Source organism: Aethalodelphis obliquidens, unplaced genomic scaffold, assembly GCF_003676395.1.
Source record: "Aethalodelphis obliquidens isolate GAN/ISIS:26980383/991018 unplaced genomic scaffold, ASM367639v1 scaffold41, whole genome shotgun sequence".
Classification (NCBI taxonomy): Eukaryota; Metazoa; Chordata; class Mammalia; order Artiodactyla; family Delphinidae; genus Aethalodelphis; species Aethalodelphis obliquidens.
The window spans coordinates 15000653-15013092 of NW_020837985.1; the positions used below are offsets into that span (position 1 = coordinate 15000653).

Here is a 12440-nt window from a genome sequence, read left to right on the forward strand (position 1 = left end):
CCAGGACCTCATCTTGATGGGATGTGCTCTGGTCTCACTGGGGCAGGGCCATTCCCTGTGGTCAGTTTTCAGCTGACCAAAGAATGAGGAACATGAATGAGGACCAGGGCTGTGAGAGGCCATATAATGTGCAGGAAATTCCCACGTGGTGAAAAACTGTCTTGCGTCCTGAATGGCTTTCAAATATCCTGGTATTTATTCATGCTGGTGAAAAATCTGATTCTAGAACCCACATCTATTTTAAAACACAAAGTATGCTCCGCATGGAATTTTCCAGGAATGCAACTTAGGTGTAATTCAGGGAATATTACACTTGCCTGTCTTTGGAATGTTACTATGAGCTGCTCACCATTTTGGAAAAGGACATCACCGAGGGCGATGCTAGTCTGATGTTTGAGCTGCTGGCACAAGGTACATACACTGTCATAGAGGAGGCCTGAGGCTCCTCCTAACACACTGGGAACCAAATATCATTAAGTCAGTGGTGACACATGAAATGAGAAATATCTCAATTAGTTTCAGTAAATGGTTATATTAAAATATTCCCATTACTGGCATCTTACAATTTAAAAAAATTTCCAAAGCACAAAAAGAAAGTTGAGTTATGGAAATTATTGTATTTAACTTATTTTTTATTCCTTCTTTTAACCCATTGTTTTTCTGCCTCATTCTGACATTATCCCTCAAGGTCGGCCACATAAAAAGAATAAATTTTAAAGAAGTACTTAAAGGGAACGGCAGAAGAAAAGAATAAAAATAAGCAAAAGATATTAGGAAAAGGAAATCTGTGAAGATAAATACTGAAATTAATGAAGACAAATAGATTAATGCTATAACCCTACCCGCTAAGCCTGTCCTTCAAAAGCAGCTGAAATAAATCCTTTGCAAATCTGAAAAGAAGAGACAAATCCAAACAGACAAGCTTAGGACTGAGAAAGGATATAGAAATAAAGTTACTGGAAAGATCGTAAGGGTATCACGAGATGCAACTCCATGGCAACAATTTAAAAATGTAGAAAAGCGGATGAGACGCTAACAGTATGAATTACCAAAACTGACACAAGAACTGGAAAACCTGAATAGATCTATTACTACTGGAGAGGTTGAAAAAACGGTTAAACACCCACCATTGAAAAAGGCACCACGTGGTTACATAGATTGATTCTATCCGCCTTCACAGAATACACAACTCTACCTTGACTTAAAATATTTCAGGCCACAAAATGATGAAAAGCCCCCTAATTCGCCTGATAAAATTAGTGTAACTTCTAACATCATGTCCTCGTAGAGCTAATATAAAAAGACTAGACTGATTTCACTTATAAATAGCTGCAAAAATTCTATATATTAGCAAATATAATAAATCACTATTTCCAAAGAATCATATAGCATAACCAGTAGGAGCTATCAGCACAGCTAATCAAGATAATATACACTAATAACAAATTAAAAGAGAAACACCAGGATCGTATCATTAGGGCTGGAAGAGCCTTCCCTTAAATTTAGTAGCCACTCCTAATAAAAGCGCTAAGCAAAGAAAGGCATAATTTAAAAACATGAAAGACACTTTACTAAAGGGACTTTACTGGTGGCGCAGTGGATAACACTCTGCACCCCCAATGCAGGGGGCTCGGGTTCGATCCCTGGTCAGGGAACTAGATCTCACATGCATGCTGCAACTAAGAGTTCACATGCTGCAACTAAGGAGCCCATGTGCTGCAATTAAGACCCCACACAACCAAATAAATAAATATATTTCTTTTAAAAGATACATTACTAAAACCCAACATCAAAAATTATCCTGAATGATGACACACTTTTTGTTTGTTTGTTTGTTTGTTTTTTGCGGTATGTGGGCCTCTCACTGTTGTGGCCTCTCCCGTTGCGGAGCACAGGCTCCGGACGCGCAGGCTCAGCAGCCATGGCTCACGGGCCCAGCCGCTCCGCGGCACATGGGATCCTCCCGGACCGGGGCACGAACCCGTGTCCCCTGCATTGGCAGGCGGACTCTCAACCACTGCACCACCAGGGAAGCCCGACACACTTTTAACTGATAAATTAAAACCTAAAACAAGATAGGGATATCCTCTACCACCCGTTTTTAAACATGATCTTCAAGGTGCCTGTGAATATGAGAACAGGAAAGAACTGCACAGATTAGAGAAAAAAAGTTAAAACTATTCCTTTTTTTTGCTGATTACATGATTATATACCTATAAAATCTAAGATTCTAATAAAAATGACTTATTAAATGAACAAGGTTGCTGGATACACGATAAACAACAATCAAGTATATTCTGCTATGCTCACAGTATGAATTTTAAATTGGAAATGGCCAAAAAAAATTTTCCCAATAAGGCCAAAAACTCTATAATACTTATGAATTAGCTTAATAGAAAAAATCTATACGAGGGCTTCCCTGATGGCGCAGTGGTTGGGAGTCCGCCTGCCCATGCAGGAGACACGGGTTCGTGGCCCAGTCCGGGAAGATCCCACGTGCCGTGGAGCGGCTGGGCCCGTGAGCCATGGCCGCTGAGCCTGCGCGTCCGGAGCCTGTGCTCTGCAACGGGAGAAGCCACAACAGTGAGAGACCCGCATAAAAAAAAACTATACAAAAAAGACTATGACATCTTATTGAAGGATGTAAAAGAAGTCCTGAACGGGCTTCTCTGGTGGCACAGTAGTTAAGAGTCCACCCGTGCCAATGCAGGGGACATGGGTTCAAGCCCTGGTCCAGGAAGATCCCACATGCCGTGGAGCAACTAAGCCCGTGTGCCACAACTACGGAGTCTGAGCTCTACAGCCCATGCTCCGCAACAAGACAAGCCACCACAATGAGAAACCCGCACACTGCAATGAAGAGTAGCCCCCGCTCACCGCAACTAGAGAAAGCCTGCACGCAGCAAAGAAGACCCAATGCAGCCAAAAATAAATAAATAAATAAGTAAATTAAAAAAAAAAAAGAAGTCCTGAACAAATAGAAAGACATACCACATTCTTGGACAGATAACTAACTAATATCTCCTTTCACAAATTAACAAACAAGTTGGAATCCCAACAGAATTTTCTGCTAATTCTATAAATTTGGTTTTGAAAGATTAAATAGCCAGTAACAGCCAGGAAAGTGTACAAAAGAAAAACGATCCATGCAGAGAGTGTACAAACAAAAGATAACACAGGGATGCAGCACCCACTAGAGCAGTCCCCTTGGACCAGAACAGAGGATCCAGAACTAGATCACAAAGATGGCAGACACTCAGTTCAGAGGTGAAAGATACGATTACTGTGCTGACACGGCTGGCTGCTCACTGGGATACCAACAAGAAGGACAACAGGGGACAATGACAGCAGCCAGCATCCCCTAAGTGCTTCCTCTGTGCAAGGCCTTCATCTCAACACTGCACACTCAGTACCCACTTCATTCTCCTACCACCCCTCTTAGGTAGTTGTGATTATTATTGCCATTTTGCTGACGAGGAAACACAAGCCAGCTGTGAAGAAATGGACTCAAAGTCACACGGCCAGCATGAGGGTGACCCACTGGGAACCCCAGCTGCGCACTCCAGAGCCCATCCTCCGGACACACCGCAGGCCCACCTTGTACCATACACAAAATTCCACACGGGTTAAATGCGAAAGGACAAAGAAAACCTGGCAAGAGAATACAAGAGACTACAAATCAAAGAGAAGACAGATAACGTCACAGAGCTTGCTGAAGAGGTCGTGCCACTTTATACCCTCACAGAGTGTATGAAACGTCCAGCTGTTGCACATGCCTGCCAACACCTGGAATTACTCATCTCTTTCACCTCAGCCATTCTGGTAGGTGTGTAACAGTATCACACTGTGCATTTATCTGATGACTATGGGGCTGAACGTTGCTTCACTTACGTCTTAACTATTCGGACATCCTCTATTGGGGTGGCTGCCCTTTTCTTAGTGATATTTTTGATCCTGGAAAGAGCCAGAAGAGGCTGTTTCAAAGGACATGATACAAGTACAAATATACTTAAATTAGATGTAGAAGTGAATGAAGAAATTAGTATCTAAAACTTCTCCAGATGAACTGTAACAACCCCATTCAGATCTCACCAACATATGTGCCATTTGTGTGATTCCCTTCCTTCCCGACTAAAGAATTTCAAAAACTTTCGACCTAGGCTGTCTCTTCCTCTTATTCCCTTGAGCAATAAACGCTGTGAAACGGAAAGCTTTAATGGCAGAATGATGTCTTTTCCAAGAGGATCCTCATTTCCTTATTTTGATTCCCCTTTGTCCACAATCAGGTCCGAAAGGAGGTGTGTTCCACACAGGCCGCTCCCAAGACTTGTCCAAAGCGCACTTACGTTGCAGCCCTTGTCTGTGAGGTAACTGATCCCTTCTTCGGGGCCAATCGCCAGCTCCACCGAAATAATCCAGCTTGACTTGAAGGTGAAACGGGTGACAGCAAAGGTACCAGAAGGAAAAAGATATTTTAGATAAAGAACCATGGACATATTAAAGGACCAAAGGGGTCTGCACTAGCTTGCTACTGATCTTTATAACCAAATAACACAAAATATTTACAACTTCACGGTGCAGCATCTGCTGAGCCTAAGCAGAGACAGACAGACTGCGCTCGTTCCAGTGGGTCTCAAGCCAATGGTTTCTTTGGGAAGATTATATGAATAGATAAACTAGCCCTTAGTGAACAGTTAATCAATGAATCGCTGGGCTGGAATAAAAAAAAAATCTTAGGCATGCTATTAAAAAAGGATGGTTTTAGTCTCACGTTGACACATTTTCTTTTTGTATTTTTCCCACTGTAAAATGATAAAATATTCTCATGTTGTTAAAAATGTGACAAATTAGATTTCAATCAGAAATTTAGATATACATGGATAAGAAAAAGCAAAAGAAATCACACCTAGTCCCACCCTATTTCCAAGTCCCCATACTTACACCAAGGGCACACTTGAAGCATTCTTTATCAAATCTGTACACTGGGGAGAGGATCTCAAAGAATTTCAAAATACTTTCTTCTCTATTAAGGTTGGCAAACTGTCTAAATGTTTGTTGAATCAATTTTCTTAGTGTTTTGGCCTGCATGATAAAATTACAAACATCTTTTTAGAGCCAACAATGAGTAAAGACCACAGCAATAACAGCCAACACCAAGGAACATTTCTTGTCCAGCCACCACTTAATACCACCTACATTCACCAAATGTTGTATTTATCAGAGCTTTGTTTCTTTTATTTAAAAAAACATAGTAAAATACACATAAAATACACCATCGCAACCATTCTAAAGTATACAGTTCAGCAGTACCAAGCTTTATTTCTTAAACAGAAATTGATAAAGCAATAATTGGCTTATTAGAACATGTGGTAAACAGTTAGGCATTAAAAATATAAGGGCTATATTCGCATGTGACCTGAAGTCGGCAAAGGAGGGGACATAAAGGCACTCACACATCCCAACCTGGGAGGGGAAGTTGACACACCCTTTCTGAAGGCAATTTGGCAATAAGAAATCAAAAACTTTAAAACCACAACCTTTGAGAAATTATTCTTTAGGAATGATGAAAGAACTGTGCAAAGACGCAGCAACAAGGAGGTTCAGCACGGAAGCGTGTAGAGTACCCCACAACCGGCAATGCACACTGCAGTGTGTCTGCTACCCAGATGTCCTAAGACTGCTGTGCACATCCCATTTACTGACATGAAAATCTGTATCACAGTGCTACATGAAAAAATAAGACAAGGCAATCTGTTGTAGTGTAGAAGTCTTTAAAAGGAGAGCACAGGATATGGGCCTCACACAGGCTGGCACACGCACCAACGCACAGTGAAGACAAATCAGCCATGCCTCTCTTCTCTGTGTAGTGGGATCACAGGTGATCTCTGGGTGACTTTTCATTTATGTGAGTTTTCTATTTATAAACCATGAGCATCTGAATGGTAGAGGGTGGTGAGCCCACAGTCCATGGTGTGTCAGAGAGAGGAGTGTGGCCTGAGGGGGCCAGCGGGCAAAGGATGTGTGATGGATGAGGTCTGGGGAAGGGTACAAGAGGGTGCAGGCCACAGGACGCAACTGGGTCCACCCTGGTGAGATGCAAAGCCCTGGGGCGGCCTGGAATAGGAATACTGTGATCCGACATAGATTTTGGCAGGAATACTCTGGCCGCTACGTTGGGAACAGTATGAAGGGAGCAGGAGAGATCCAGTGAGATGCCAACAAAATAATCCAGGCGAGAGGTGATGGGACCCAGGCACTGCTGCACAAGTGCAGAAGCAGAAAGGAGTGAGAAGTAGTCAGATTTCAGATTTGTTTTGAAAACAGAATCAACAGCATGTACTGAGAGGTAAGAGTTACCACTGAACTGAAATGGCCAAGGCCAGGAGAAGCAAGGCGGCGGAGGGTCTTAGAGAATACCAGGGGCCACCTGAGCCTCGGTGTGAGATGCACACAGACAGGAAGCAAAGCCAGGAGACTGGAGACAGGACCAGGGTGGGATCTGGAGGGGCAGGGACAGGACCTCATCCCATGGCGGCCTGCAAATCTCAGCAGTCAGGGAAGTGGGAGCAGGTGAATCAGCAGGAGGTGGCATACTCTGGTGGGTCAGGGCAGTGACAGCCTGCCTGGAGTGGCCTGAAGGTGCCAGTGTGGTCAAAGGATATCTGGATCTGGGACACGGCAGAGTGAGTTGGACCGCTAGGAGCAGTGGTCAGCGTGGGATCCAGTTCCAGAGGGGCTGCGGTTACTGGAGATGAAGACCAGGGTGCGAGGCGGTGGGGGGCAGAGAGCGGGCCCTAGATAACCTAGGGCTGGTGACTTTTATTTCACAAGCTGGCTCTGCTCCTGCAGAGAAGGTGTGGGGGAGAATGGAAGCAGGAAGACCGGCGCCGGGCACGCATGGCCACCTGGGTGATGCTCGAGATGGCAGGAAAAGCGGGAAGTCGACACAACTCGAGCTTTGGGTGGAACAAGCGGGCAAACAGAAGGGGCGGGGCTCCGGGAAGATCAAGTCCCGTTAATTCTGAACGTGCCTGAGATCCGCAAGTCTCCCGAGCTGAACCACTGAGCATAAAGCTGGGTACAGACCCGAGCTCGGGAGACAGCAGGGCTGGGTCAGAACCTCACGGTCTCCAGCCGACGTGATTACAGGCATGGGGCCTGATGACTCCCACAAATACAGTGGCCGCAGGAAAGAAGTGCGGGCCAAAGCCTGCTTGGTAGGCCAACATTGGTTTTAACCAGGGCTGGGGTTCTGACAGGTGAGCCAGGTGTGGAACTACAGGCAATTGGAAGAGAATCAGTTATGGTTTTAGATCACAGGAACTAAAGTGAAGAGAAGCAAAATGGGTTCAAGGGCAAGGCTTGACTATCAGATGTCACCTACAACATGAGTGGTTGGCCTTGGACACTCTGTAAAAGAGAAGTCTGGGATGCGTGGTTTGGGGAAGAGCCGTCCAAGCTCTGGCCACGAGCCCAGAGACTGAAAAAGGCCACTCTCGCCACAGCTGAGACGGCATTTAACAGCTGTTCTGACTCCAGGCTTTGCAAACACTCTCTGCGTCTCCTCTTGAGCATCAGACCCACACATATGCACGTGCCCACCTGAGCTTTCCACCTGAAATTCCCAGACACCTGAAACCTGGCATGCCACCAAGAGAACTTGTGACTTTCTTCCAGGCCTGGACCTCCTCATCTCAGCAAATCTCCCAGCTGCTTAGAGACAGAAACCTAGGCGGCAACCTTGACCTCTTTCGCCCACCTCTCAAAACCCACTGCACTGCCACGTCCTCAAAGTGCTTTTCCAAAAGCCATGTTCTTTTCTCTAAGCTTCCCACGCAGCAGCCCCACTCTTGCTTTGATTTCTGTGATGGTCTCCCGTGGATACAGAATTCTGGTAGAAGAGAGACTAGTGAAAAACAAGGAAATGGAAATATCTGTGATGTGAGCATTATACGTAGTTAGTTAGTTCTTTGTTAAGTGTGTAGAAATAACTCTCATGTAACAGGTAAATATGCGCACGTGTAAAGATGAAACGCAACACCTTATGGTCCCTGCTGATTCTCATTCTCCTGCCGACCCCATGGCACAGTCGCTTCCAATTCCGCGTCTCCTTCCCTCACTGTGGTCCCCTGACCCCCAGCACCTGTGGAATGGGTCAACTAAACTGTGCACCTGACCATTCAACCTGCCGGAAAACTTCTGAGCAACTGGGCAAATAGGTTTGAAAATAGTAACTGTGCAGTGCTAGCAGACAGACAGCCTGAGCTACAGGTTCACGCCTCTGTGCCATCCAGCTGACTCTGTCAGTTTTCCGCGTGCTGCTCTGCCCGGCCCCTCCCGAGGCCTACACGTCACCCGGCTAAGACAGGAAGTCACACTCATGGGCAGCGGTCGCAGGAGCTGAAGGAGGGAGCGCGCCCATTCAGGGCTGGCTTCCTGAGGACACCCCGCCAAGCGAGAGCGGGTGCACCTGGCCGGGAGTGAGTGCCCGAGCTTTCTCGGGGTCTCTACTCCAATGTGGCCACCCAAGAGGACTGAGATTTCCGGCCTGCAGCAACCAGTGTTGGGCAGGAACTACAAAACCCTCGCTATCTGAAAGGAGCCCCAGATTCGTTTCTAAGAAGGATGCCTCAGAAAGCATCAGTTCTTTCTCCTTTCTCAGTAAGGAAAAAAATTCCACAAAATCTGACTCCCTAGAATCTCTTGATATTAATCAATACACTTCCCTGTTTATAGGGTTTCAACATCAGCTTTGTGTTTGCCCAGACTTAGGAAACAAGGCATCTATCAATCAATGCTAGTCAGTCTTAAACCAATTCATATACAGAGAGAAAGCCACTCAAAGTGAGGCAGTATGACCAGGATGAATCGTCGGACATTGCTGCTATTCAGCCTCTGAACAACAAAAATAATTGCATATTAATCAACCTAATCTTTATCAGATGCTGCTAGCAACAATGGACTCCGAGGGCTTCCTGGATGAAAAAGTTATAATGTAGTGCTAAAGAAAACATGCAAGAAAAGAGTAACAGGCTAAGAAACATTAACTGAGGAATTATCTCCCCACCTATCAAATGCTAAACATAGATACGTTAACAGTGCATGCAAAGTGTGTTTTTTAACTGAGCTATAACTGACGTATAACGTTGTATTAGTTTCAGGTGTACAATATAATGATTCAGTATTTGTATATACTGTGAAACGATCGCCACAGTAAGTCTAGTTAACACCCATCACCTCACATAGTGACACATTTCTTTTTCTTGTGATGAGAACTTTTAAGACGTACCCTCTTAGCAACTTTCAAATATGCAAAACAGTGTTAATAACTACAGTCACCATGCTGTACATCACATCCCTGGGACTTACTTATAACCGGAGTCTGTAGCTTTTGAGCCCTGCACCCATTTCACCCACTCCAGCCTCCAGCAACCATAACCTGTTCTCTGTATCTATGAGCTTTTTTTCTTTTCATATAAGTGAGGTCACAGTATTTGTCTCTGTCTGACTTATTTCACTGAGCACAATGTCCTCAAGGCCCATCCACATTGCTGCAAATGGCAAGATTTCCTTCTTTTTATGGCTAAGTAACATTCCATTGTGTGTGTGTGTGTGTGTGTGTGTGTGTGTGCGTGTGTACGTCTGAAGCGTGCTTTTTTTCCACCCTACTTACAGGAGCCCAGACCAGACGGCCACTTCTGTGCTGACCCCAGGCTTCATTCTCCCTGGCACACAGCAGATGCCAGGAGCTGGCTGCTGAATGACTGCTGAGCCAGGCACTTCCGTGCTAACCACAGGGATGGGAATGACTAAGTGCTCCTGATAGGACCCTAGGAAACCATTCTATTACCTTGAAGTACAGAAACTTCAAAAAACTGGTAACTATTGATCTTGCAACATTTCTAGTTCTGAAATTAGATTTCTACTGTGAATTATACTCAAATAAGTTGAAATTTGGCTATTTTATTTGCAACGTAATTTGAGATTTACAGAAGAGCTGCAAAGACAGTACGGAATTCCTGCCCTTCGTCCAGTGCCCACCTCCCCCCATCACCTGCCCCGGAAGTTAACATCTCACACGACACTGGAACATCCGTTAAAATTAAGACACCAACGTTGGTACAAGAGTACACGCTAGCTGCGGACTTTACTCAGAGCCCCTAGTTTGCCCACTGACGCCCTCTCACTGCTCCAGGACCCCACACTGCATTTACTCATGTCTCCCCATCGCCTAGCTGTCAATTTTGTAGACTACCCTCAGGTTGGGATTGACTTGTTAGTTTTGCTGGTACAGTGTTTTTAAAAATGTGCCTCTGGCACTACTGAGATCAAAGAGTCAGAAAATTTAAATATACTGTAAATTATCCTTAGTAATCGGGCACATATACCCCAATCCTGTTTTGCCATCAATCAATCATAGCTTAAGTTCCATCAAATACAAGGTAACCTTTCAACACTTCAACGTGAGCATTAACTACAAATGATCTTCTAGAAGTCTAGATATGAAGGGAAAAAGGCATATAAAACAAAATGGCCTTTGGAAAAGCAAATACTAATTGGTCTAGCCATTCTATAGGGCTAGTCCGGGACAAATAAGAAGCTGATGTGAATTTCTTGTTAGTTGAAGTTTCATTGGCAATAGTTTTGAAGAGGAGACTGTCTGAACACAACCTAATTTGTACTGTAGCTGTTACATACCTATGGGTATATGTTTATGTCAGTCATACCCACAAGAGTCTGACGGCAATCAGTTGAAAGAATTTACATAGAAGGTGAAAAATTTTTGGCATAAGGATATGAGCTACTGATTAAGCTATTTAAGAAGCCAAATATACATTATTTGTTTTACAAAAGTATACTGATTTCCTTTATATTAGAAAGCGTGTGAGAAATGAAACACTAGACGAATCTGTACCTAAGAAACAGAAGCTAGAAGTCAATTCTGTTCTCCCTGCTGGCATCAAAATCAGCAGCAACTGAACCTTTCAGAAAACACAAGTGCTATCTGTTTGGCTCGCGAAGCTTTCTCAAGCTCCCAAGGGTCAATTCCTTCCCCTCCACTACCCGTACACACACGAGGCTCGGCCACCACTGCCTCCGGGGCTGACACTGCTCACCTTGATCACCTTAATCACCTCCAAGCCTTCTTGGCTGGAGTGTTGCTGCTTTCGATCTGTCCTCCATGCTGCTGTCAGGTTTATGTTCTAAAGTCCAAAAGGTGACCATGTCCCTCCCCTGCCATGAACACCCAGGGCCCCTGCGTGCTCTCATCTGAGTACTGACGTCCACGCAGGCGACCACAGTGTCTGAGCTCTAGTCACAGGGCTGACCTGACTGCCCGGTGGAGCTCAAACAGCAGCAGAAGCGAATCAGGGTCGGCAGCAGGGTGAGGATGAGGAAGGCCAGTCAGGCTGGGTCCTGAGGGACAGCCTGAAAGACACCTGGAGGGGACAAGTCCTGTGCAGGAATGGGGACGTTTCTGGAGTGACAGCAGGGTCAGAGTGGGCTGCCCAGGGAAACGAGCTTCTCCAGCCTTCCGGTTCTTCTACTTTGTGAAGGAGTATCATCACCTGCGCTATTCTCATGCCTCCTTCCACACGGTACCCTCTACCTGGAAAGTGCCTCCTCTAAGTCCAGTCATCTTTCAAGTGGCCCTTAAACTTGTTCATTCATTTTTTCACTTAAATAAGATTTAGCGAATGTTACTGTGTGCCCGGGATTATGCCAAACACAGGGTTTAGGGCAGAGAACACAGCAGATGTTATCTTTGTCCTCGTGGATCTTAAAATATAGTGGAAGCAGGCAGACAAAATGCAAACAATATCTAGTAATTAAAACCTGAGAAAGTAAAATTAAAAATTAAGACCCTGAGCAGGGCCCTAAGGTGGAGGATGTTTCTGCAGCCCCCTAGGGAGGTGAGCAGTCTGTACGGGAGAGGACGCCGAGGCTGAGCTTTAGAAGAGCCGGCGATGGGGGACCTCCCCGGGGCCTTCTCACCTCGGCTACACTCACACCATGGCACCTGTGACGTGGACCTCGGGTGGCTTGTTTGGAGTATGAGGATCCTTTTTAAATACAGAATAACTTCTTGGGCTCCCAAATGCCAGCAGTCATACCTCCTGTGATAACTGCTTATCTACACAGCTCTAAGGAGACTTCACAGTAATTCTCAGGCCACCCTGGGACTAATGTTTGAGCACTGATGGTGCTATTAATGTGATATAGCCATTTTCGTATCCTTTCCTGCTTTCTACTTTTACACTGGGTGGTGCACTTCTCTGTCCAGTGATGGGGTAAATGCCGTGAGGAACGGTGTCTTACACTTGTGAACGTCTCCCCCTGGGTCCACCCAGCAAAGGGCAGGCTGATGCACAGGGTGGGCTTCTGCGCCCACGCCAGGGCCTCACTCTCCAGGTCAAACTGAGTCCCAAGTGATTCAA

At 45.3% G+C, this 12440-nt stretch overlaps 1 protein-coding gene across 17 annotated transcripts in view; it reads right to left on the reverse strand.

Moving 5' to 3' along the window:
- Positions 1–12440, reverse strand: part of PTK2 (protein tyrosine kinase 2) — a 253726-nt gene that overhangs the window by 102942 nt on the left and 138344 nt on the right. For 15 of the 17 annotated variants that reach the window (XM_027077987.1, XM_027077989.1, XM_027077982.1 and 12 more), the window contains 2 exons: positions 4942–5082; positions 4347–4424 (listed from right to left, as the gene is read on the reverse strand). The exons of the other annotated variants lie outside the window; for them this stretch is intronic. In XM_027077987.1, the coding sequence (XP_026933788.1) occupies positions 4347–4424; positions 4942–5082 (219 nt within the window). The remainder of the gene's footprint in view (positions 1–4346; positions 4425–4941; positions 5083–12440) is intronic. 17 annotated transcript variants of the gene reach the window in all.